General features: G+C 34.0%; 3 protein-coding genes across 4 annotated transcripts; 2 read left to right on the forward strand and 1 right to left on the reverse strand.

Annotated features, from left to right (window-relative positions):
- The first annotated feature begins 694 nt into the window (after positions 1 to 694).
- On the forward strand, positions 695 to 1,733 carry LOC105638123 (ethylene-responsive transcription factor ERF021). Its single transcript, XM_012221865.4, has one exon. The coding sequence runs from the start codon at positions 997 to 999 to the stop codon at positions 1,555 to 1,557; it is 561 nt and encodes a 186-aa protein (XP_012077255.1). The 5' UTR covers positions 695 to 996; the 3' UTR covers positions 1,558 to 1,733.
- A 4,055-nt stretch (positions 1,734 to 5,788) lies between these two features.
- On the reverse strand, positions 5,789 to 8,230 carry LOC105638132 (Pentatricopeptide repeat (PPR-like) superfamily protein). Its single transcript, XM_012221876.4, has one exon. The coding sequence runs from the start codon at positions 8,164 to 8,166 to the stop codon at positions 6,103 to 6,105; it is 2,064 nt and encodes a 687-aa protein (XP_012077266.1). The 5' UTR covers positions 8,167 to 8,230; the 3' UTR covers positions 5,789 to 6,102.
- A 1,613-nt stretch (positions 8,231 to 9,843) lies between these two features.
- LOC105638140 (alpha/beta-Hydrolases superfamily protein) lies at positions 9,844 to 25,698 on the forward strand. 2 transcript variants are annotated; one of them, XM_020681689.3, is made up of 14 exons: positions 9,844 to 9,988; positions 10,086 to 10,205; positions 10,340 to 10,465; positions 10,652 to 10,678; positions 11,209 to 11,299; positions 11,587 to 11,630; positions 12,043 to 12,141; positions 12,611 to 12,668; positions 12,754 to 12,806; positions 13,566 to 13,667; positions 14,860 to 14,925; positions 24,384 to 24,502; positions 24,629 to 24,800; positions 25,282 to 25,698. In XM_020681689.3, exons 2-14 carry the CDS (start codon positions 10,089 to 10,091, stop codon positions 25,348 to 25,350), a joined length of 1,143 nt encoding a protein of 380 aa, XP_020537348.1. In that variant the 5' UTR covers positions 9,844 to 9,988; positions 10,086 to 10,088; the 3' UTR covers positions 25,351 to 25,698. The 2 variants fall into 2 exon arrangements, with proteins under 2 accessions (XP_020537348.1, XP_089582003.1); XM_089725877.1 differs by having other exon boundaries at positions 9,857 to 10,205; positions 10,309 to 10,465.
- The last annotated feature ends 222 nt before the right edge of the window (positions 25,699 to 25,920 follow it).

Raw genomic sequence — 25,920 nt, forward strand, 5'->3', positions numbered from 1 at the left:
GGATCGAGTATTTCTTAGAATAAATTTATGTTTTAGCACTCTAAAGTTTTTTAAAAAAATTACATTTTAAACCCAAAATTCAAAAAAAAAAAAAAATTCTTCACTTTCTACTAATTTTATTCTTCATGTCTTCAATCAAAACGATAAATCAAGTGAATTGATAATTGAGCAAAAAGTGCATTTCACTCGGTGATTATCTCAAATCACAAATTGATTTTCTTCTCTCTTATAACCAAAACCAATGACTTTAATTTATGTTCGGAAACCTATAAATTCTAGACCCGACATGATTGTCGGTATTGTTCGAATACCCACAGTCTCTCTCGCCAGCCACAAATCATAAAGACGTCATCATCTCCATCTTTCACTTACTGCAATTTCGATTTCAATTCCTTCCATTGTGGAAGAAAGCTAAAAACCATAACCATTTCTGCTCTAATAACCACAAATACTTTATTACCAATAAATACACAGAGACCTCTCTATCTCTCTATCTATGTCTATAGATCATAGATAGAGAGATACACAAATATAAAGTGGGTCCCAATCATTCTCAGCCCATCTCCTGCTTCTCCACCTGGTTTCAAACCGCGTTATAAACAGGAGAAAAACATAATTATAATAATAATAATAATATTTTTATGTTGTTAATTAATCTTAATTAATAACAATATCCATTTTGTTGGGTTCTTCTTAGCCTCCACAAACTAAATAAAAATCCAATCTTTTGCATTCAGAAAAACTCGTACACTTGCCATTCTTTGATTGGTTATTTCATCAAAATCCTAAATTTTATTTTCCTTTCCTAGGATTCAAACAACCTAAAGTGACGTTAGGAACACGAACCTAAGTAAAGCACATATCATTTTCACTTCTGCAACTGCTTGGAAGCCTCATGGATTCTGATTCTAATTTCCACATCTATATATACATATAACCAGATGACATTATTCCTTACCAGTTAGCACATTCAATTCAAGCAAAAAACTTTCTTTAATGCAAGAGCAAACCAGTAGCCAAAGCGGTACCCCATCTATCTATAGAGGGGTACGTAAGCGAAAATGGGGGAAATGGGTATCGGAGATCCGTGAGCCAGGGAAAAAAACCAGAATATGGTTAGGGAGTTTCGAAACGCCAGAAATGGCAGCAGCAGCTTATGATGTAGCGGCTTTGCATTTCAGAGGACGTGAAGCTAAGCTTAATTTTCCTGAGTTGGTTAATGAGCTTCCAAAGCCTATAAGCTCTAATGGAGATGATATTCGCATGGCGGCCCATGAGGCTGCTATTCGTCTTAGGCCGCCTGAGCGAGAGGGTGGCAGTGGCGGTAGTAGTGGTGGTAGTAATAGTAATAGTGGCGGCTCTAGCTCGACCAATGTTGTCGGTCCGGTGACAGTTAGACTCTCGCAGAGTCAAATTCAGGCTATTAACGAGTCTCCTTTGGATTCACCGAAGATGTGGATGCAAATGGCAATGGCAGAAGAGGCTATGATGTTCTGCAATGATTTTGAGGACGATGAATGGGATAATATGCAAAATGATTCACTTTGGGATCCTTAGGTAATAGAATATTCCTATATAACACTAATTACTAATATAATATTTACGTTGTTTTCTTTTTTTTTATATTTATTTTATACTAATAATTTGTTAACCAAAGTCCTAAATATAGATTTGTTGTTTTGTTATATTGTGCCTAATGACAAAAATAAAATGTTTAAACTTTATTGGTTTTATGTACTTATCACGAAATTTTTAATTTTAGTAATTTTATATGGTATTTTTAAAATTTTATTATGAATTAATTCGATTATTTTGTTGACATGGTATGCCTCATGTCGTTTTCTTAAAAATTAGGTATGTTCTTTGATATAAAATATATTATAATATTATTTTTTTTTACATAACATATAACCAAAAAAAAAAAAAAGAGGATTAAAGAGTTAATAATATTAATTTCTGTCTAGTTGTGTTTCGTTCATATACAACAACTAATTAGGATAGATTAAAGACGCTACATGCATAAAGGTGCCTTTTCTGCATATCATCTAATAATAATAATAATAATAATAAGATTTATTTTGAGTAATTAAAAAAGGATTTTTAAAGTTAATTATATATTGGTGTTTTAGTGAAAATTCTCGAACTCAAAGTCTTTTCATTACGAGATTTTTCGCTAATTGGATGGTTGTTATTGAGAACAAAATAAATATAGTGATGGCACTGTTTGATGGAATAGTATGTGAAGAGTCCATTTTCTCCCTTGCTTTTATAAAGGTAAAGATTTTGGCTTGGCCAATAAATGAATTGATTTGTAGTGGAAATTGTAAAAGGGCCACTCTCTCTCTCTCTCTCACTAGCCTCTTTTTTTTTTTTTTTCTTTTTTCTTTATTTTTTGTCATTTTGTTGTTATTATTTTGTATGCAATGTACCAAAATTGTATTCTTCATTGGAATCGGATTTGTTGTTCTTAATGTTCCCTATTTCTCAATAATACTATAAATATTGCTACTATTATCATTTGTTTTTTTCCATAACTATTGAGGAGACTTCTTTTTTTGGTTCAACTAATGAAGAAATTATAATATTATAAATATAGTTAAATTGATATATTTTATGTGATCCACTAATTAATAATTATATAGTTAAATTAAAATATAATATCAGAAATAAATTTAATTATATTTTATTTTATTACTCTTAAAATTAAATAATTAAATAGTGATAACATGAGTGGTTAACCTAATAAAATACTAAGCCCAATATAATGCTTGAACAAAATTTATTCCCCAAATATAGAACTCTCATCCGCGATGTCCAATTCGACGAATGTAATGCGAAGATGTTGGATAATAATAAATGGTAAATTATAACCGTACTCTTATATTTTATCGACATTAACTACTTTATTTTTGTATTTTTTTTTTGTAAATACACTACTATACTCTCATGTTTTTAGTCCGTTAAACACCGTTTCCTTCCCGTCCATTTTATGTACTTTAGACATTAAATTATTATAAAATAACATCAATGACCTTAACTAAAAGACAAAATCAATTTTGTTCTAAAATCAATTTTTTCTCTTGTTGGAATATCATCGATGCTACTGCCGCGGTGACCGAAAAACTAGATTATCTCAAAATCTTTCAACCTCACCACCAAAATGATTAAAATCTTATGAGAAACCCAATCTTTAAGTCCATTTTCCTTTTTAATCACCAATTAAAATTGATATAAAAAAAAAATTCTTAATCCCAAAACTTTTAGAGAGAAAACTTGTTCATATTTCTTTCTAAATTGAATCATAATTTTATTATTATTTCAATAATAACAATAAGGAACTATAAAGATTTCTATTACCATATTAATCACTTATTCTTATTCTTATTTTTCTTATTTTAGAGAGATAAACTAGAGAGAGAAATTGTATAATTTATATTGTTCTTGGCTTCTGCTTATTGATTCATGCACAACAGCTTTATGTGGCAAAAAGCTACAACAAATTGTTTTAACACAAGTAATTCAACTCTTATATACTCTTGCAATAACCAAAATAGAACTTGCCAAGCTTACCTTCAAATATTGTCGTTCTATTTCTACTTTTCTGAGTTTTGACTTATATCAAATTTCCGCAAAAAATAAATGTTTTTGAAATAAAAATCCATTGAGAGATTCTCAGATATAGGTGGTAGTGATTATGTAGGGAGAAAAAGTGTTATAAAGAAGCGGAAATCTATGGAAAGAAAGTTTTGGAAATATTTGTTGAGACTGTCCTTGACTCTTATATATATATATATATATATATATATATTCCTCAAGCAAAAAATAACATTAAAATGCTGAGTTGGCATCATGTGGTTTCAACATTTCCTTTTTCCTTTTTTAACAAAATTTCTAATTTTTAATACATTCTCTTAATTTTTTTTCCTTTTTCTATAAAGTTTTTAATTTTTACTTAATTTGATTGGATTAATTAAAAATTTTATTTATTATCTACAATAAAATAATATTTAAAATTTAAATTTAGAAGCTGATAGTTGAATCTTTTATCATCTTATTGCCTAAATTTGAGCTTCTTCATTAATTCTAGGTTCATTTATATTTATTTGTAAATGTAAAGTGCGATTCTTCACGTAGGAACTCGGCGAGTTGACTTCTTCATTTTAAGTGGTACTCTTTTAGATGCAAAAACTCAATCTGCTAATCTTCATTTTAAATTATTGTTGTAGTTGTATTTTTATTCAATTTTCAGCCAATATATAGAATCCATGGTAGACTTTCCTTACTTCAGTTTATATTTTATTTCTTTTTTCAAGATATATATTATTACCATTATCATTTAGAATTTTTTTTTTGATAATATCGTATTTATATTCTCTTGATTGTTTCATCGTATCTTTTTATATTGTTTTCTCTTGCAAAGTTACACGTAAGTTCATTCTTTTTCATGGTAAATGAATTTCTTTTGGTGCCTGTTTTGCCCAACAACATGTAAGTACGTTCTTTCAATTGTATTAATTTGTTTATCTCTTTAGTTTCTCTGGTTGAAACTATCCATAACTACATTGATTAATATCCATCATTTACTTACAAATATTTTTTGGGATCATCTCACATGTATTTTCATTGAATTGCATTGGAGTATTAGCATCAGATTTCTTATTAGTGTATGGTGTATGTGTGTTTTCATTGAATTCCATTAGGTAGAAAAATATTGTTATATAGGTTGCTAATTTCTCTTTCTTGCTTCTCCTTTTGAGTTGTTCATAAATCTTCTAACTTCCTGTATTCTTGCTTAATTTGGTTAGAAATCTCATCAATAGGCCCGTTGTTGAGGAATTATTTGATAGAATTATGGTTATGTATTTATATTCGGAATATATATAAAAAGTTTTTTGAATGGAAATATATATATATATATATATATATATATATATATATATATAATTTAAATAAAAATTAGGTTAATAATTAGTAGATATGCATAGATAATTATTTAAAAAAATTATATATATATTTTTAATAAAAGTTTTTACATCTATATAACATGTGCTTTCTCTTTCTGTGCTTGCTATCGATAATTTTGAAAATATATAATGTTGGTCTCAAACAATTACTAAGAAAATGCATAAGAATTTTTTTAGAATTCTCAAAATATTAAATTAAAAATAAATCTTATTTTAAAAAAATAATATAAGTGCAACAATTAGATTAAAAATTAGAAAAAAGAATTAAATAAATATATCAAAATAATGCAACAATTCAAATAAGTTTTTAAATATTAAAAATTACATATAGAAAAATATTGATATAAATAATACAGTAATTAAAAAAGTTAATTGTTATTTGTATTCTTGATATCATATTTAAAATACATTTACAAATTATAAACTATAAAAGACATCAACTAGGCAACCCGCACAATAAGCCTAAACCTAGTTATATTATATTATATTATATATACCTAGTTTAAATTATACTACTCTGAAAACTTCTCACTCCCTACAGCTTTTAGCTTTTACAAGACGTGGAAATATCAATCAGAGTACACTTGATTTGCAATACAAATAGAATTGGCTAATAAAACTATTTCCAAAGTTATTTATATTATTTGGAAGTTATTAATTTTGAAGTATTGGAGCACTACATTTATGGGTATTTATGTTACTAAAGTTGTATTCTGCAATAACTTTTTAAGTAGTTTTTTATAGTGTTCAACAATATAGCGTTTGAACTAGTTAAGATAGCGTTTTAAGATAGCGTTTTATAAAAAGAAAACTCAAACAACTAATTTTGCCCAATGGTGTACTGGGTATTAAAAATCAACTGCACATGAATTCAGCCAAGATTTACATCTTCCAGTCTCTTGGAAGAAAAATTCATATTAACTTGACTTCGTAGTTCCAACAGCTTATATGCACTTAAAATTTGAACACTTCTAGGCAAGTTGAGAATTTCCTTTCATCTACCTTCCTACGATACACAAATTATGACAAATCTATACAACTTCCACAAGTACTATAGAGTATAGATTGAACTAACATAAAGGAGTTTACAAGAACTTGAAGGGTAAAAAAGAAAAGGCAAATAACATTTTTTTCATGGTTAGGAAGAACTCATCTTTGTGAATCTTTCGGCTTCCTGAGTGCGACCAGCCCGGGTAAGAAGTCCCGCAATAATAGAGCAATGTTCTTCAGATGCTTTAATTTTATATCTTCGAGACATTAATTCAAAGATCCGGCAAGCATCATCTGCAAATCCAGCTTGATCGCAAATTGATAGAACTACTTTGAATGTGAAATGGGTGGGAGTGAAACCACCAGAAATCATCTCATGAAAAAGATATATTGCCTCTTGCCATAGATTATTATATCCGTATGCCTCTATAATTGCAGTCCATGCCATTGAGCCCTTGACAGGAATTGCATGGAAAATTGATTTTGCATTATCAATCAATCCACTTCTCCCATACATCTTAACAAGATCTGCTGAAACAAAAGGGATTGACTCGAAATCTTTCTTAATGGCATGCCCGTGAATCTCCTTCCCAAGTTTCACAGCTTTAATTTCGGCACATATACTCAACATTCTTGACATTACAACCGAGTCTGGCCTGTGCTTTGACAACTGCATTGACCTAAACACATTCATCGCTTCATTTATACACCCATTTTCCGCATATGAATCAATAATCGCTGTCCATGAGATTACATTCCTGCTCTCCATGTTATTAAACAATTTAACAGAATAATCTAAAACCCCACATTTTGAATACATTTTCATCAAAGAAGTCGTTACAGAGACATTAGGGAAGAATAAATTCTTAACTGCATAAGCATGAATTTCCTTGCCGTGATTCAAAGCCTTCAATTCTGAACATACTGGAACAATAGTCGCAACCGTGACAACATCAGGCCTAAACCCTTCCTGCTGCATCCAAGAAACTGATCTCAATGCTTGCTCGAGCCTTCCATTTGATGCATAACCAGACATCAAAGCAGTCCAAGATATAGCATTTCTCTCCATGGAGCCATAAAAAACCCTTCTACTGGAACCCATATCCCCACACTTACAATACATATCAATTAATCCAGACTGAATTGTCAACTGTTTCGAATAACTCTTTGTTTTCACAACATACCCATGAATCTCTTTGCCTAACTTTCTCGCCCATTTGTCTCCTATCACATTGAGGATTGTGGTTACTATGACCGAATTTGGGTACATCCCTTCACTTACCATCCATCTAAAATAATCCAATGCTTCCCATTGACGCCTATTATGTGCAAATCCAGAAATCATTGCACCCCAGAAAACAATATCTCTGTCAAGCGTTTCTTCAAACACTTTATGTGCAAGCTTAATCTTACCACACTTAAAATACATATCAATCAAACTAGTCCTGAGTATTGAACTGTCAATCAATCCGTTCTTTACCAAAACAGCATGAGCCTTTAACCCTTGTCTAAGAGCCGATGCACCCGCAAAGCTCTTAATAACATTAGAGAAACTATACACATTCAATTCAACACCTAATTCTCGCATTGTTGTATAAGTAGAAAGCACATCTAGATATCTTTTACTACCCGATACTACAGTACCTCTAAGCAGCGCATTCCATGGATATACGCTACTACTACTACTAGAACATTCATCGAACACCTGTTGGGCATCTTTTAAAGAACCGCAAGCAGTGTACATGTGAACCAGTTTAGTTCTCAGAAACTCATTGTTTTCAAACCCATTGATGCGAATAAAAACATGGATTTGTTTTGCTTGATCTAAAGATTTGGATCGAATGCAAGCTGCAATAAGGGAAGAGAAAGTAGTGACATTAACTGGAATGCCTTGCTGATCTAAGTAATCCATAATGGTAAGAGCTTCCTTAAGCTTGTTTTCTCTGGCAAATTTTTGAATGTCTTCGCAAATTGCTCCTGGGTTTTTTGAATGAAGTGGTAATGAAGCTGGAAATGCATCTTTTTCTTTGAATCGTTTAAGTTTCTTTTTCTGATATTTGGGAATTCTTTTGCGGTATCTTTTGGGGTATGGAGTTGGCATGCAGGCCATGATTTTGAAGAAATGTTTATTGTTGTGGTCGCCATTATTGAAGGGATTTGGAGAGAAAGAATGGAGATTAATACAAAGAGATCGAGACAGGGTCACTTCCATTTCTAACACTAGCTAATGCTTCATCTTCGACAGCTAAACAATGACATTTGTAAACGGGGAACGCGGCCAATAACCAGATAAATTTTATAATTTGAATATAAATAATATTTGATTAATTGTAATACTTAATATTGATTTATCTAAAAAATTAAATTAATATAGTTAGCCATATAATTAATTTAATTAATATGAATTATCTAAAAAATTTAAATTAATTTATTTTTTATCTTAATAAATTAATTAACATAATATAATTAAAAAATTAACAATTATAATTAAAATTTATGTTGTACATGCAAGTGAAATAATCCAAAAATTAATTTTCAAATAATTTTTCATTTAAAATTTAACCGTAAATTTCAACTAATGAAATTTAATGGAAAGTAATTTTCTATGCTCCGAAAATCAATTTTAAATCGTCAAACTCAATTGAAAAATATGTAAATCAACTGAAAATTGGATTAAACCATTGAGTTGGATCAAACCCAGTTCGAATCGAACTGAAATACCCTAGAATGCATTAAATCTTTTTTTCTCTTTTTCGTTCTTTCTTCTCTCCTGGTCCGGCGACAGACCTGCCAGTTCCAAATATAAACTAAACCCAGTTCGAATCGAATTTTTTCAACACTTATGAATATAAATTTAAAATCCATAAGCATAATTTCTTGTAATATAATAAATATATAAATATCTATTATAACTTTAATTTATTCAACGTGAAAACGCATAGATTTCATAAAGGATAACTCAATAACAAAGGTTAAGTTAAAATGTTCAAATTAATACATATTTATAAATTCAAAACCATCGATTAAGTTAGAGAGATACAATATACTTTGTATATCATCTTCCTACATTTTATAATTAATTTAATTTTTTAATAAATTAGTTAGCTCAATCTCAATTATAATTTTAATAAATGTCTATATAATGATATTTCACATTTAAGTATAATGAAGAATTAGAGATTAAATTGACTCAAAATGACAAATACGATTTTTTTAATCATTTAAAATAAATTTAAGGGTTAAATTGCCTAAAAAATTAAATTAGATCTTTTTAATTATTTAAACAAGTTCAATAGCTAAATTGGTCCAAAAGGTCAAATCTAATCTTTTTGATCTTGTTAAACAAGTTTAAAGATAAAATTAGTATTTATTCCTTGTAACTAATAAAAATTACTTAAAAAAAATTTAAAGTTAGAAAATAAAAAATTATTTAAAAATATAATAATTATTATAAACTTTATAGTATTTAATTTTAAAAAAATTTAACAAGTATTTGATTTAAGAAAATTATAGAATTAGAAAAATATTTGACTATATTGAAATATTTGGTTAGAAAAATATTATCATTTTTTGATTATTATTTAAGTATATTTGATTTAAATTAGATATTTAATTACTTTTTAATTATATTTAGGAAAAGTTAATTTTTGGTAAATTATATATTGTTTCCAAATTACCGGCATTGAGCTTTACTCCAAAACTAAAATAAGAGGTAATTTAACAAATTGCAAAATAAGGTATTTTAAAATCATACAGACTACTAACGGTTCGATTTAATTCGATTTGATTCAAAAGATTTGGTTGGTTTATGAACACAGGCACAGCTGTCAGCGACAGTCCCAACTCCCAACTCCCACGTTTCCCAGTTGGCGCATCACAACTTAACTTGAAATAAACGAGAGGTTGACACCAAAAAGAGAAAACGCGCCTTTGTCTTCAACTGTCAAGGGGGCTCAGCTCTGACTCGGAGAGAAAGAGAGACACCGAAATCTAGCTACCTAGCTTCGGTGTCTCCGCCTTCTCCTACATTTATTGTATCTAATTTCTTTCACTTTCTATCCGAATTAGATTCGCCATTTGGGTGAATCCTACAAGCTTCTTATTCGTCTTTGCAATCTCTCGTCTCTACAGAGAATGTCTGCGGCTTCGCATTTTACCGGCAAATCTACTGTTACTTATGTTGATCTGAAGTTGATTTCCAGCTTAAATCGGAAAGCCACCACTAGAATTTCCATGCCTGATCGCCACCAGGTACCAATTTATTTTATTTTACTTTTTAAAATTTAATTGGTTAGTTTTGTTTTGTTGAATTGTGTTTTTTTTTTTTTTTTTTTTTTTTTTTTAAAAAAAATAGGTGCTATGATTTTTATTTTTTCTAATTTTAGAGCAGCACATTTTGGTCAGCTGTTGGTCAATCAAGCAAAGCTACTAAAAATGGAAGTATACGCATGGCATTGGTAGACGAGAGGCTAGCGCCTGGTAGAAATGTGGCTGACCGCTCTGATGTCTTGGTAAATGAAAATTTTCTTCTCATAGGCATGTGTATTTAGATAAGAATTTTAACAATTTATTTTTATATGAAGTATAATTGAGCTTTTCAAAAATTGAACAAAGAAGATAGCAATTTGTAACGAAGTAAAAGTAGAGCATAGAGAATGATCTGACGCTTTAAAGTTTCTTGTGTGTTTTTGTTGCAGGCTTTTGATCTTGTTCAAGGAGAACTTGTAAGTTTCATAAATTTTCTCGGAATCATGTAATGGGGTTGGTTTTGTGTTCTTTCTCTTCCACATTCTAATATATTAGGGCAAATAGTTTTCTTTGGTTATGAGTCTTGAAAAATTTTATTAAATGTTGGGTTTAAGTGTCTCAATGTAGCAACACTTATTGGTGCTTTTGCTGCTGAATTTTGTTATGATGGTTAGTTTATATTTTTGGTGACAGAATGCATTTGTCAAAATACCATATTAAATTTGTAGAATGCTAAGATAATTAGTGCTGTCTTCAAATCACATAAGAGGAAAAAAATTGGAGATGCGAGATGTTTCCTTGTGGTTCCAATTTTATGCCCGATGACAATGATAGCAGTGAAATTTTAGGAAACTAAAATGTTTGTCATGTCTAACAGGAGAAAAGTTGTGTTTTCCATTCTAATCATTGGAGAACCTTATTTGTTGATAGGCTACTGAATCTCTTGGTAAAATTAGCTTTTCTTTTATAATGGATGGAACTTCTTATGCAAAATGATCTAGTGCAGGTAAAGTGGAGTACTGCAATGGACAAGTCAATGCCAGATCCACCAACTGCTGTACTTCTGCATGGCATTCTAGGGAGCCGAAAGAACTGGGGTAGGTATTGTTAAGTGTTTCAGGCTAGTTATAAGTTTATATGCCATGTTGATTTGTTTGAAACAAAATATTCATTATAAAAACTCTCTCAGTGCCAAAATCTATGACTTTATACAATCTAGATATTTTTTTAAGCATAATGTTGTTTTTCAGCATGCTCACTCTCGAAATCTTTTACCTTAAAGCATAATGTTGTTTTTCAGCATGCTCGCTCTCTGTTTTTTTACCTTAACTAATATCTCTTCAAAATGAGCTCCTCAGTCATTCTTCTGTTTGACATGTTACAGGAACATTTACTCGGAGATTAGCACAGGAATTTCCAATGTGGCAGGTAGTGTTAATAACTTCTAAGATCATGTTGTTGCAATTTAATCGTTTATGACAAAATATAAAAATGCTTGGTTGAGCTAACAGGACTGTGTAATTCTCTCCCTCAAGGTTTTGGTTCCAATAAGATTTATATGTATCAATCTGCTCTTTTGATGTGAAACACATTTTTCCTGCATTCCAAATCAAAATAGTACTAATCATCCACCAAAAGAAGTGGGAAAAGAATACAAATGATATGTAGCAATGTTGTGGTTGCTTTAGAAGTTTGCTTTTGAACTTCTGAAGATATTTTGTTTAAAATTTGTCCTTGTGTTAGTTTGACGTTTGCTTGCAATTAAGTTGGCTTGAGATCATGTTGATTTCTGACATTGTTTCATAAAAATGTTTTAACAGTCCAACTATGTATTCTGCAGTTTCTTTTAGTAGACTTACGATGCCATGGTGATTCAGCATCAGTGAAGAAGAGGGGCCCCCACACTGTTGCCTCAACAGCTTTTGATGTCTTAAAGCTGGTGTGTAACTTAACAATTTTTATGCTTGAATATGTTGATTATTTTGCATTAGATAAACACGAGCTCTGAGATGTCCTGAAGAATATATTACTCCAATCTATGTGGTTATGCACGTTGTGTTCTTCATATACAATTTCATTTTTGTTGGCGGTTAACAGTGTGTGGTCTCATTATTTGTGTATCTCAGTTTTTGGGTTTAAACACTGCATGTGGTGTTGGTTAAACCCTGGGCCTAATTGTCCTTTGATGGTTTCCATTAAAACTCTTGAAATAATTGTTTACGTACAAGAATAATAAAGGTGAAGATCTCCGTCATAGGACCATCAAGTGTTCTCAAACGGAGTATGCTTAAATCCCTTATTAGAGAATCTGCGCATTTGAGTAACGGGTTTCTTAAGAAATATGGATTTGGGACTTGTTCTCCAGTGTTCTTTTCTAATTTTCTCTCCCTGTTTTCTTGTTGGAATAGGTGGCAAAGCTTAGATTAACTCCCCGGGTTCTTATTGGCCACAGCTTTGGAGGAAAAGGTACTTCTTGTTGGGCAAACTTGTGATAGTTAAATATGTTTCAGATGATTAAGGTAATTAATGCACTTCCCAATTATCCATGCAGTTGCCTTGAGTATGGTGGAACAAGCTGCAAAGCCTCTTGCACGACCAGTTCGAGTAAGTTTGTTGTGCCAGATACTGTTTAAAAAGCTCTTAGAATTTGAGATTATGTTGAAATGTCAGTTCTGTAGGCAGTAATTACTTCTAAATTTACGGCAAGTCATGTGTACCGTGCTCTAACTTTGACATATCAGTAAATTAAGATCATTGGAAACCTCATGCATGCAAACATTGTTTCCAGTACTAACTAGGGTCTTAACTGACTAGCCGTGTACTTCCTCATGCATGCAAACATTGTTTCCAGTACTAACTAGGGTCTTAACTGACTAGCCGTGTACTTCCCCAATAGGTGAAGCTTATATCATAACCCTAATTGTGGTCTGAGTCTGTCTTGGGGAGGGGACCCATTAGCAATATTTATGCTTTCTCTGTGTCTTAGAAATAGAAAATTGAACAAGGATAAGCAATTTTATATTTTGCTTTTGCTATCTAGGTGATGAAAACTTGCTGACATTATTTGATTTTTGTTGAACAATGACGTTGTTTTTTTTTAACTTATTAGGAATGGAAATTTATGTAGTTCTAAAATTTTAAAATTTTAGAAGGTTATTTAGCAATTTTGTATTTGCTTTTGCTATCTAACTATGCAACTTGCTGATATTTTTTTTTTTTTTTTTGAACAAAGTTTGTTTGGTGTTGGAGTGTAGTTCGAGCATGATTAAGATTTATGTTTCCTCATATTTAAGGAAAAAAAAGAATGACATTTCCTCTGGTGTTCTCTGTCTTTCCTCGTTCTTATCCTTTCCCCAACTACAGGTTTGGGTTCTAGATGCTACTCCTGGAAAGGTTCGAGCTGGTGGACATGGAGAAGACCATCCGGCAGAATTGATATCTTTCCTTAGCAAGCTGCCAAATCAGGTTTGTTACAAGTTTGATCATCCTTCTTCAGATGCATCATATGCCTTCTATTTTATGGGCCATACTGTTGCTCCCTTATTGGACTTGTATACATTGTGTTATGTTATTTATGTAGGCTTTGTGGATATTTATTTATTTGTAAGAACTTTATTTATTTTTATTTAATGAATATGTGCTCTTAGAATGTTATACAAGCCGAGCACTTTTAGACTCATTGCATTCAGTCTATTTCCTGCTTTTTTTTTTTTTGGTTTTCTGATATGTCCGTTTTCTGTTCTTGTCCTTTTCTTAGTCAATCAAATTTGACCAAACCCATCCTTATAGTTCTGCAACATTGTCCAACATAAATTTTGTTTGAGGCTTTTGGTATTTTGTCCTTTATGTTTCATATGATGCTAGATCCTAATGCCTACATGATTAAATTAACCGAATCTGCCATGCAAGATAGCATTTTATAGCCTATAAACTATTGAAAAGAATAGAATATTATTAATGAATTGAATAGCAGGTAATCACTAGAATATGAAAATAATATTTTGTAATTGTATAATTTTTTTTCTTTTATTGTTTTAGTTAAAACTCTATAGCTGCAGAATATATAAGTTAATTATATTGGTATACATATATAATCTATACATGTAACAACTCTGAAGAATTTGCGTTAAAGTATTAAAAATGTATACTTCAAGATTTATTTCTCCAAGCAAATAACACTAAAATGTAAATATTTTACTGAATCATTCCCCTCCATATACCAAGCTTTACAACATAAAATAGTCTTTGCGAGGGAGGGCTCTCACAAATTCCAGAGACTGACCGGAAGGGATTCAGCTTATATCTATGAATGTGTGCTATTTTAAATTTTCCTTGATCCCTGGATATCCATTCCAAGAACAGGTATCCATTATATCTGCATACCTAATGCATTTTGCAGAATCTCCTTACCTTGAATTTAATGGATTTAACATTGTAGTCTCTGGTTAGTGTTGTTTGGCATTATTATATTTATACCCTGTTAATTGCCATGACATTTCCTTGTTTAGTTATGTCTTAATTTGCTTCAATGCATTGGATATCCTACATTAATGCTATAGGTTTGTTTATATATGTGATATATGTTCAATCTGCAATCTCTCTCTTTCTCATTATTGCATAAGATGACAAATATCAAATACATGTTTCTTTAAGGAAGGTCTCCTCAAAGCGAGAGGTTGCGAATGCTCTTCTTCAAGCAGGATTTTCTAAGGATGTTGCAGAGGTATGAAAATATACTCTTAATTTTTATTTATTAATTGTTAGCTTGAGCTTTTTTAATTCTGCTGGGCTTCTTTTATTTTCAAATCGGGCAAAAGAAAGCCAGTTGGCTATTACTTATTGACAGTGCTTTCGCAAGTGTATGAAATCGCTACAAATAATATATGATGAGTAGAATGTCGTTCCCACGAGGATTGTATACCAAGTACCAAAATTATGTTAACCTATTATTATTTAGATGATAAATGAGGAAATTGTTTTAAGAATGTAAATTCAATAAGAAAAATTAGAAGAAGTCAAGCAGGCAAAAATTGATTAGAGAAATCAAGGATTTAAAACTACTAGGGATTTTGATTTCACTTAATTCTATTCAATTTATTCTATTAGTTCATTAATCAATTTTAATTGTTTAAGTAGGGGAAACAACTCTAAACTTACTAACAAGCTCTCCCGATATATTGTTAGCTATTTTAATTCCGTCTAACTACCTATCTTCCCATAGCATAATCAAACATGAATTAAATCATTAAGTTTTATAGTTTGTGTATGAATTCATAAATTAAAGTTGTTAATTCATGAAAACCCCCCATGAGGCAAACCATATAGCTTCCGCATTAAGTTATTATTCTTATGTGATTCATTAACTTTTTCATGTTAAAAATCCTTCTTCCGATAGTGATTAATGAAATAACTCAATCCAGGGGAGAAATTCTGCCTGGAAGCATTAAGTTCATTAATAAATTATAGCTTGAACAAAGAAAAACAAATCTAATATTATAAATTGGAAAAGAAATTAAGCAGTATGAGAATTTAGTTAAACATAGTGCTTAAATAAAACTCAATAATACTTGTTGAATATTTCATAATCAATCAGAATAATGAAAGAAAATAACAAGATTAAGAGTTTAGAAATAAGAACTAGTTAACAATTAGCTCAAAATGGCTTCCATGAATCCTTGCACAACTTCTTGAATACTTGAACTCTTGAAGAAATGAAACTGTATACAAGACTAAGAGAATGAAATCTGGGATGAGATAGAATGGAATGGGATGGTATGGGGATGGGATGCCTTACAATGAGCCCTTCCTCTCTATAGATTTCTTGGGAAAGAAATCCACATTGTTTATGGCATTAAGTCCACCTTGTTTAGGTAATAAAGTTCTCATTAGGCCTTAAATTTCTCTCAATCATGACTTTTCCATGTGCATAGCTTAGAACTTAATTTGCATGTGAAGAAAGTATCCAAGGTGAGCTCATGAAAATGGTGGGAATTGGTTGGCAATTTTGACTCAAATAAGCTCTTGGTCTTTAGCACGGGCGTGCTGGGAAGCACGGTCTGGGCGTGCCAGAACTTAGCTTTGTGGAGGGATCAGCACGGGCCGTGCTCAGAGGCACGCTTGAATAAGGTCTTGTGGCACGGGTGTGCCAAATAGCACGGCTAGGGCGTGCTAGGCTCTGGAAGTCCAGGATGAATGCAGCACGACCGTGCTTCAGCAAACAAGCCCTTGGGTTGATATCTCCTTTGTGGCACGGGCGTGCTGTCCAGCACGGCTGGGGCGTGCTAGAGTCTGACTCTCCACTTGGTTCTTCTTGATTCCAGCACGGGCGTGTTGATGTGCATGCCTTGGGCGTGCTAGAGCCTGAGTGTTTGGCTTTATTTTGCTCTTTTCTGTGCCAAAACCCTACAAATTTCCTTAACACCAAGTGAATTGTGATTCAAGGTAGCTTTGAATAAAAAGATAAACATAAATAAATAAAAACTGATTTAAAGTAATTAAAAATACTAAACATCCTAATAAAAATTGTATTGAAAATACTATAAAAATAACACTATCACTTATTCTTAATAAGTATTATGGAATTTCTATCAAATGATAAAATTATGAATAAAAAAGTCAAATTCAGTGTGTGAGTTGATTTTGTAGATAAAATGTTGCTAGAATTATTTCCAGTTAATTTTATTTGACAAAGTTAGGATTAACTTAGTTGTTAATATACGGAGTTACTGAATGGTATTGATGATATAAAAGCCAGGCATGTTCAGAGAGAGAGAGAGAGAGATAGAGAGAGAAAGAGGATGAGAGGGAGAGATATATTGAAGACACGAACAACTTGAGGGAGTTGATCTTTTTGAAAGAAATGAGATTCTTACAGAGGATACTTCTCATATCACCTCCTCAAAGAGACAGGGACTCTTGCTGAATACAAACAGATAAGTGAATGAATATTATGTAGAAATGAGATTCTTACCAAGGACACATTTGCTGATGCTCTGATACCACTCGTTAGGCATTAGCTCTGATAGTAGTTGTTGGGCATCAGTCCTAATACCAGTTGTTAGGCCTCAGGTATCACTTGCCTTAGCTCTGATACCACTCGTTGGGTCCTTTCAATCAATTAAGAGAAAATTAACGCAGCGGAAAAAATAAAATTGTGACACAAAAATTTACGTGGTTCACCCTTGATTGTTTAGGGCAACGTCCACGGGACAAACTCTGAATAATTCTTCCACTATTAGTAGTTACACAAAGAGAGTATACAAAAATAGTGGCACACAGTGTTTTCCAAAAACACACCAAAATAATTTCCTCACTATTTTTCTCTCCCCTAGTTTTTGTAAACCCTTCCTAAAACTGGATTACTCTCTCTCTACATTTGTTTTCTTCCTTTCTGTTGTGTTTTGCTTGAGGCTTTGCTACCTCTATTTATAGGAGAGGAGGACGCGTTAATAACGCGTCAATAACGCGTCCACCGATTCTTTTCAAAGAAAAACGTGTGTACTGTACACATGTTTTCCTCTTTCCTCTTTTTTTTCTTCATTCAAAGCGTGTGGGTCGCACATGTCGGAGGGACCCACAACAATTCTCCCCCTCTGGACGACATGGTGGGACTCTTCATTCCTGCTGCTTTGACACATAGCTCGAACTTCTCCTTCTACCTCAGTTGTTGACAGAGCAACACACTTCTGTAATCTTGACTGTCTCGACATGGCTCCCCCTGCAAATGTGGTTGGATATCCTGAAAATCCATTTCACTACAGTCCAATGTTCCTTTCTTGGAATGAAGATTTGGAGATGAGGAAAATGTTCCACAAGAATAAGTGCCAGAATTAGAAAATCCAAAAGTTCCTAATGAAAATGAACCAGATGAAGATTATGGTGTTCATGTTCAACCACCAGCGCCGGAAGGTTCTCAAACATTAAGAAGATCTAGTAGAGTTTGACAACCATTTACTAGATATTCAGTCAAAGAGTATGTACTGACGACTGACGGGGGAGAACCTAAAAGCTTTGAAGAAGCTATGGAAAATGAACACAAGAGGAACTGGATTGAAGCCATGCAAGATGAAATGAAGTCCTTGCATGACGATGAAACATTTGAGCTGGTGAAGTTGCCTAACGGTAAGAAAGCTTTGAAGAACAAGTGGGTGATCAGGATCAAGCAGGAAGAACACAACTCCCAACCACGATTCAAAGCTAGACTGGTTGTGAAAGGATTCAATCAAAGAAAGGGTATTGATTTTGATATTTTCACTAGTTGTGAAATGACATCCATACGGACAGTGCTCGAAACGGCCGCCAGTTTTCAACTGAAAATTGAGCAAATGGATGGAAAGACTACCTTCCTATATGGAGATTTAGGAGAAGAAATATACATGGAGCAGCCAGAGGGTTTCGTAGCAAAAGAGGATTGTGTTTGCAAACTGAAAAAGAGCCTGTACGGCTTGAAGCAGGCACTGAGACAGTGGTACAAGAAGTTTGAGTCTGTTATGGGGGAGCAAGGCTACAGAAATACTACTTCAGGCTCACAACAAATCTCCCCTGCACACTCAAGTGTGAGTCCCACTGAGAGTGCAACGCATTTTTGCAATTTTGATTGCCAAGAAACTACTACTCCTACAAAGGTCATCAGATATCCAGAATGATTTGCGCGAATCAACATCACCACCCATTTCCTTCGTCCCCACTTGAGTGTGCAGGGGGAGATTTGTTGTGGCGGTGCCCACTCAGTGGGACCCACATTTGAAAATTAAAAAAAAGGAGGAAGATAAGAAAACGTGGTGGGTCCCTCCGACATATGGGACCCACACAACTTGAAAATAAAAGAAGAGAAGACAATTTTTTTTTGGTGGATGCGATTTGTTTGTCGGTGAACGCGTGATTAACGCGTCCACCTCTCCTATAAATAGGAGATGATTTAGTTCATTTCATCACACCAACAAGAAGAATAAAAATAGAAGAGAAAGAAAAATCTGTGTTTGAGAGGGAGAGAGTTATCTAGTTTTAGGAAGGGTCTAACACTAGGGTAGGGAAAAATAGTGAGGATAATTTGGGTGTTTTTGGGAAACACTTTTGAGTACCACTATTTTGTATTACTCTCTTTGTATACCTACTATTTTTAGTGGAAGAAATATTCGGAATTGGTCCCGTGGACGTAGCCCTAAACAGTTAAGGGTGACCAACGTAAATATATGTCATATTTCTATTTTTTCGTTGCGTAATTATTCTCGTAATTTTTATCACCGGGCCCTAACAAGTGGTATCAGAGCCGAAGGTTTCAACAGATCTAGCTAGGTAGATAGCGGTACTAGATCCGTAGATATATTTTGAAAATAAATATACCACAACGACGAGAAAATTATGACGAGTCCATTGGTGCAATCCGTTCGGAAAGACGTTGCAGAATCGACTTAGTGATGAATAGTAAAATAGTAACTCAAAGAAATCGGTTTTTCAGGATATCCAACTATATTTGCAGGGGGAGCCATGTCGTGGCAGTCAAGATTACAAAAGTGTGTTGCTCTGTCAACAATTGAGGTAGAAGGAGAAGTTCGAGCTGTGTGTCAAAGTGGCAGGAATGAAGAGTCCCACCATGTCGTCGGGAGGGGGAGAATTGTTGTGGGTCCCTTCAACATGTGGGACCCACACGCTTTGAATGAAGAAAAAAACAAAGGAAGAGGAAAACGTGTGTACAGTACACACGTTTTCTTTGAAAAGAATCGGTGGACGCGTTATTAACGCCTCCTCCTCTCCTATAAATAGAGGTAGCGAAGCCTCAAGCAAAACACAGCAGAAAGGAAGAAAAAAAAATGTAGAGAGCGAGTTATCTAGTTTTAGGAAGGGTTTTCTAAAATTAAGATAGAGAAAAATAGTGAGGAAATAATTTGGGGTGTTTTTGGGAAACACTTTGTGTGCCACTATTTTTGTATTACTCTCGTTGTGTACCTACTATTTTTAATAGTGGAAGAACAATTTGGAATTTGTCCCGTGGATGTAGCCCTAAACAGTTGAGGGTGAACCACATAAATTTCGATGTGCCCCATTTCTATTTTTCCGCTGCGTCAATTTTCTCTTGATTCTTTGTGAGGGCCCAACAAGTGGTATCAGAGCTGAGTCAAATGGTACCTGAGGCCCAACAACTGGTATCAGAGTCGAAGGTTTCAGCAGATCGAGCCGGTCAGATAGTGGTATCTAATTCGTTTATATATTTTGAAAATAAATATACCACGACGAAGAGAAAATTATGACGAGTCCATTGGTGCTGTCCGCTCAGAAAGACGTTGCAGAATCGACTTAGTGATGAATAGTAAAATAGTAACTCAAAGTTGATGGTGAACAGTACTATTGGCTTACTGTTGCTGAGTCCGGTTCAAGTAAGCCCAGCACTATTCACGCATAGTACTATTCATATGTACAGTTACTACTCACGCAGATAGTTACTATTCATGGTCACTATTCATGTATACTACTGTTCAATATACGGTTTATGTTGGTGATAATATTCTGCACAAGTCAAAATTGATAAGCAAAATGATCAGTCTAAATGGCGCGTATTACCATATATGGAGAAATAAAATGTGAGATCTCTCTATGGTAATCAAAATGCATTTGACCGTGTTTAGTTGAACTAAACCGGAAGACAAGACTGATGAAGAATGGGCTTTCGAGCATGCGTCCAAACCTCGGTTGGTAGATTTGATGATGAAGGTTTCTGTAGCACCTTCAGAAATGGTCAGTGGAAGCTCACAAAAGGTTCATTTGTGGTAGCTAAAGACCGAAAGTTGTACGTTATGCATGCGAAACTCTCCCAAGAACACTTTGAGTATAGCGGAGAATGACAGTACAGTTGAATTGTGGCATAAACGACTACGCCACATGAGTAAAAAAACTCTGGCAAGAAAGAACGTACTACCTGGATTGGATGAAGTTCACCTAGACAAATGTCCTGATTGTATGGCGAGAAAGCAAAACAGAGTAGCTTTCGAGATTACCCCTTCTTCTAGAATGAAGAATGTATTAGATTTGATTCATTTAGATTTCTGTGGACCATTGACGATGTCATATGGTGGAAATCGATATTTTGTGATATTTTATCGATGACCATTCTAGGAAGACCTGGGTATATACATTAAAGTCTTCTAAACTTGGTTGAGAGACAGACAGGTAAGAATGAAGTGTATCAGGATAGATAATGGTGGAGAATACACTGGGTCATTTGATGCTTTCCGCAAATAGCATGGCATTCGACATCAAACAACACCTCCCAAGACGCCGCAAGTGAATGGTTTGGCTGGGAGGATGATTAGAACTTTGATGGAGAGATTGTGATGTTTACTCTCATATGCAAAGTTGTCTAAGAGATTTTGGGGTGACGCTTTACTCACAGCAGTTTATCGTTCACCTTGTTTCCCTCTACAGTATGATACTCCAGAGAGAGTATGGTCAGGAAAGGATGTTTCCTATGATCATTTGAGGGTGTTTGGTTGCAAAACCTTCGTACATGTCCCGAAGGATGAACGGTCGAAGCTTGATGTCAAGACTCGACAATGTGTATTCATTGGCTATGGCCAAGACCAATTTGACTATAAGTTTTATGACCCAATCCAGAAGACGATTACAATAAATCGTGATGCTGTATTTGTTGAAGATCAGACTATTGAAGTTATTGAAGCAGAGTGCCAATAGATCTGATGAAGACTCAACAGACATACAGAGAGTCCCTCCATTAGTACGCAGACAAATTGGAGATAAGAAAATGTTCCACAAGAACAAGCGCCAGAGTTAGAAAATCCAGAAGTTCCTAATTAGAATGAACCAGATGAAGATTATGTTGTTCATGTTCAACCACCAGCATCGGAAGATTCTCAAACATTAAGAAGATCTTGTAGAGTCTGACAACCATCTACTAGATATCCAATCAATGAGTATGTACTGATGACTGACGGGGGAGAACCTGAAAGCTTTGAAGAAGCTATGGAAATGAACACAAGAGAAATTGGATTGAAGCCATGCAAGATGAAATGAAGTCCTTGCATGAGGATGAAACATTTGAGTGGGTGAAGTTGCCCAAAGGCAAGAAAGCTTTGAAGAACAAGTGGGTGTTCAGGATCAAGCAGGAAGAACACAGCTCCCAACCACGATTCAAAGCTAGACTGGTTGTGAAAAGATTCAATCAAAGAAAGGGGTATTGATTTTGATCTTTTTCACCAGTTGTGAAAATGACATCCATTTGAACAATGCTCGGAACGGCTGCCAGTTTTGATCTGAAAATCGCGCAAATGGATGGAAAGACTACCTTCCTACATGGAGATTTGGAGGAAGAAATATACATGAAGCAACTAGAGGGTTTCATAGAAAAAGAAAATTGTGTTTGCAAACTGAAAAAGAGCCTGTAAGGCTTGAAGCAGGCACTGAGACAGTGGTACAAGAAGTTTGAGTCTGTTATGGGGTAGCATAGCTACAGAAAGACTACTTCAAATCACTGTGTTTTTCGTAAAGAAATTCTCCGATGATGACTACATTGTTTTTTGCTCTATGTGGTTGATATGTTGATTGTTGGTCAGAAGCACTAGCTTGAAGAAACAGCTATGTAAGTCTTTTGCTATGAAAGACTTGGGACCAGCATAGCAGATTCTTGGCATGAAGATTACAAGGGATCGAAGAGCCAAGAAATTATGGTTGTCATAGGAGAAGTACATTAAGAAAGTACTTCAAAGGTTTAGAATAGAGAATACTAAAGTGGTTAGTTGTCCTCTTGCTAATCACTTTAAATTAAGTTCTAAATAGTGCCCTTCTACCAATGAAGAGAAAGAAGGAATGGATAAGGTTTCATATGCTTCAACAGTTGGAAGCTTGATGTATGTCATGGTTTGTACACGGCCAGATATTGCTCACTCAGTTGGAGTAGTGAGTCGGTTTCTTTCAAATCCTGGAAAGGAACATTGGACTGCAGTGAAATGGATTTTCAGGATATCCAATCACATTTGCAGGGGGAGCCGTGTCGTAGCAGTCAAGATTACAGAAGTGTATTGCTCTGTCAACAACTGAGACAAAAGGAGAAGTCCGAGCTGTGTGTCAAAGCGGCAGGAATGAAGAGTCCCACTATATTGTTGGAAGAGGGAGAATTGTTGTGGGTCACTCTGACATGTGGGACCCACACGCTTTGAATGAAGAAAAAAAAAGGAAAGAGGAAAACGTGTGTACAGTACACACGTTTTCTTTGAAAAGAATCGGTGGACGTGTTATTAACGCATCCTCCTCTCCTATTAATAGAGGTAGAGAAGCCTCAAGCAAAACACAGCAGAAAGGAAGAAAAAAAAATATAGAGAGCGAGTTATTTAGTTTTAGGAAGGGTTTCCTAAAATTAGGAGAGAGAAAAATAGTGAGGAAATTATTTTGAGGTGTTTTTGGAAAACACTTTGTGTGCCACTAATTTTGTATTACTCTCATTGTGTACTTACTATTTTTAATAGTGGAAGAATGATTCAGAGTTTGTCCCGTGGACGTAGCCCTAAACATTAGTGGGTGAACCACGTAAATTTCTGTGTGTCCCATTTCTATTTTTCTGCTGCGTCAATTTTCTCTTGATTCTTTGTGAGGGCCCAACAAGTGGTATAAGAGCTGAGTCAAGTGGTACCTGAGGCTCAACAACTGGTATCAGAGCATTAATACCAATACCACTTTTCTCCAGCAACAATCACGCAAGAATACACTAAGACTTTTCCTCTCCTTGACGAGCTAAAAAGGATCAGAGAATTTGATTTTTTGAGGAGATGATAAGAATCTATCTTTTTATACTAAGTAGAAGCTTTCACATTCCCTATGTTAAAGCTTAAATTAGTTAGAAATTGACCTATACTTCCTAATCAATTCTATAACCTTGCCTCACCAACTATGGTCCATCCTGTGCTTCCTAAAACTGACTGATTTCAGAGATGGTCCTTTTCTACTATGAACCTCCACATCCACTCCAGAGAACTTCTCTCTATCAGGGATTATTCGAGATCCTTATAATTATAAGGTTGCTAATTTCATGCCACAGCAATTTTTACAGGAAAAAACATTCCTGCCCAATTACCATTCAATTGTTTTGTATTATTTTAAATATATTCTTTGGTTAAGATTTGACCTGATTCTTTTGGATTCTTGATTTTAATTTTTTTTCCTTATTGTTATGTACAGTGGGTGGTGACTAATCTTCGACGGAATGGTCCTCCCAGTTCATCATCAGGCTTCTCATGGGTGTTGGACCTTGAGGGAATTTCTGAACTGTACCGATCTTATGAACAAACAAATTTATGGTAATGTGAAGGGAGCTGTTGGTGGGGTTGTGGAATTTATTTTGTCTTAGTTTGTCCAAACTCAGCAGTCAAGCTGAAGTCCCCTGCTGCCTTACTTATTCTTCTTCTGCAATTGATCAAATATAGGAAATTTGTTGAGAACTTGCCTAGAGGTGTTCATGTCAATTTTCTGAAGGCAGAGAGGAGTTTGCACAGATGGGCCCTTGAAGATCTGCAGCGAATTCATGCTGCAGAGGATCTGGCTGCTGAGGAGGGAGGTGGAGTTGAAATGCATGTCCTTGAAGATGCTGGTCACTGGGTATGTTGCTGTTACTTTTTTTAATGTTGCTAGTCCCTCCGAGCCTGAATCGTTTAGGTAATTAGCTGTCATTGGCCCACTTTCTCATCCCATGAAAGAAAAGCCAAAAATACAACGAGTAATTAGTTACTTGCAGGCTGCTTTAGATGTTAAGACTTGTAAATTTATTTAGGTCAGCAGGTGTTGGTTGCTAAAACCTAACAAGTTTACCCGATTTTGAGGTATGTATTTGCCATCACCACCTGAACTTGTTATATCCTGGTCTATGAAGCATTGACGTGGACAGGATATGTCGAGACATTATGACATAGACACACTGGCCTAAGTTTCTAAAAGAATAATGAGCACATGACATACATGTTCGTTTGCACGTTATATTGTGTAGGACATGATATATTCCTTAAAAAACTTATGTATTTTGGCTTGAGTATTTTATTAAATGCTTTATGAGCAGCTCATATCGATTATTATCTTTCAATAGGTACATGCTGATAACCCAGATGGGCTGTTCAGGATTCTTTCATCTTCTTTCCAACTGTTCAAAGCCTGAAGATGGATGGATCATGACTTTGCACACACTTGGACAAAATGGCCATATGTTGTGCAAAATATATATATTTACCATATCCAAAAAATTATCAAATGATTCCATATGATTTATGTACCATGGTAGTATAATTTTAGTTTCTTGCAAATTTTCACATAGGAGCATGCTTATCCAATTCGTTATGCGTTAACAGTAGATTGAGCTATCTTTCACGGTTGCGCTTGGAAACATGGAACTGTAGGAAATAGAATTTTGGTATCTTTCAAGTGTGTTGAAGTTTTGGCTAACAGTCTTGTAAAAGAATAGAACTATAAGTTTTCTAATGGGTAAGATATAGCTTGGCTCAGTCAATTTATTTTCATATAATTTCAATTTATTTATGGATATCCCAGAATCTAAAATTTTAACAGCTATCAGTTAAATAATTTTGGGGATTTAGGTTAATTAAGGTGTAACCCTAAAGAAAAAAACACTTAACGAGTGTTTGGCAATTTGGTAAGCGCCAATGTGAAGACATTATGTATGTAGAAAATCTGATTTCACCCTGTGAATGGGTCAGAGATGGAGAATGAA

This window comes from Jatropha curcas, chromosome 9 (assembly GCF_041381405.1).
Source record: "Jatropha curcas cultivar XTBG-Jc1 chromosome 9, XTBG_Jcur_1.0, whole genome shotgun sequence".
In the NCBI taxonomy this organism is placed as follows: Eukaryota; Viridiplantae; Streptophyta; class Magnoliopsida; order Malpighiales; family Euphorbiaceae; genus Jatropha; species Jatropha curcas.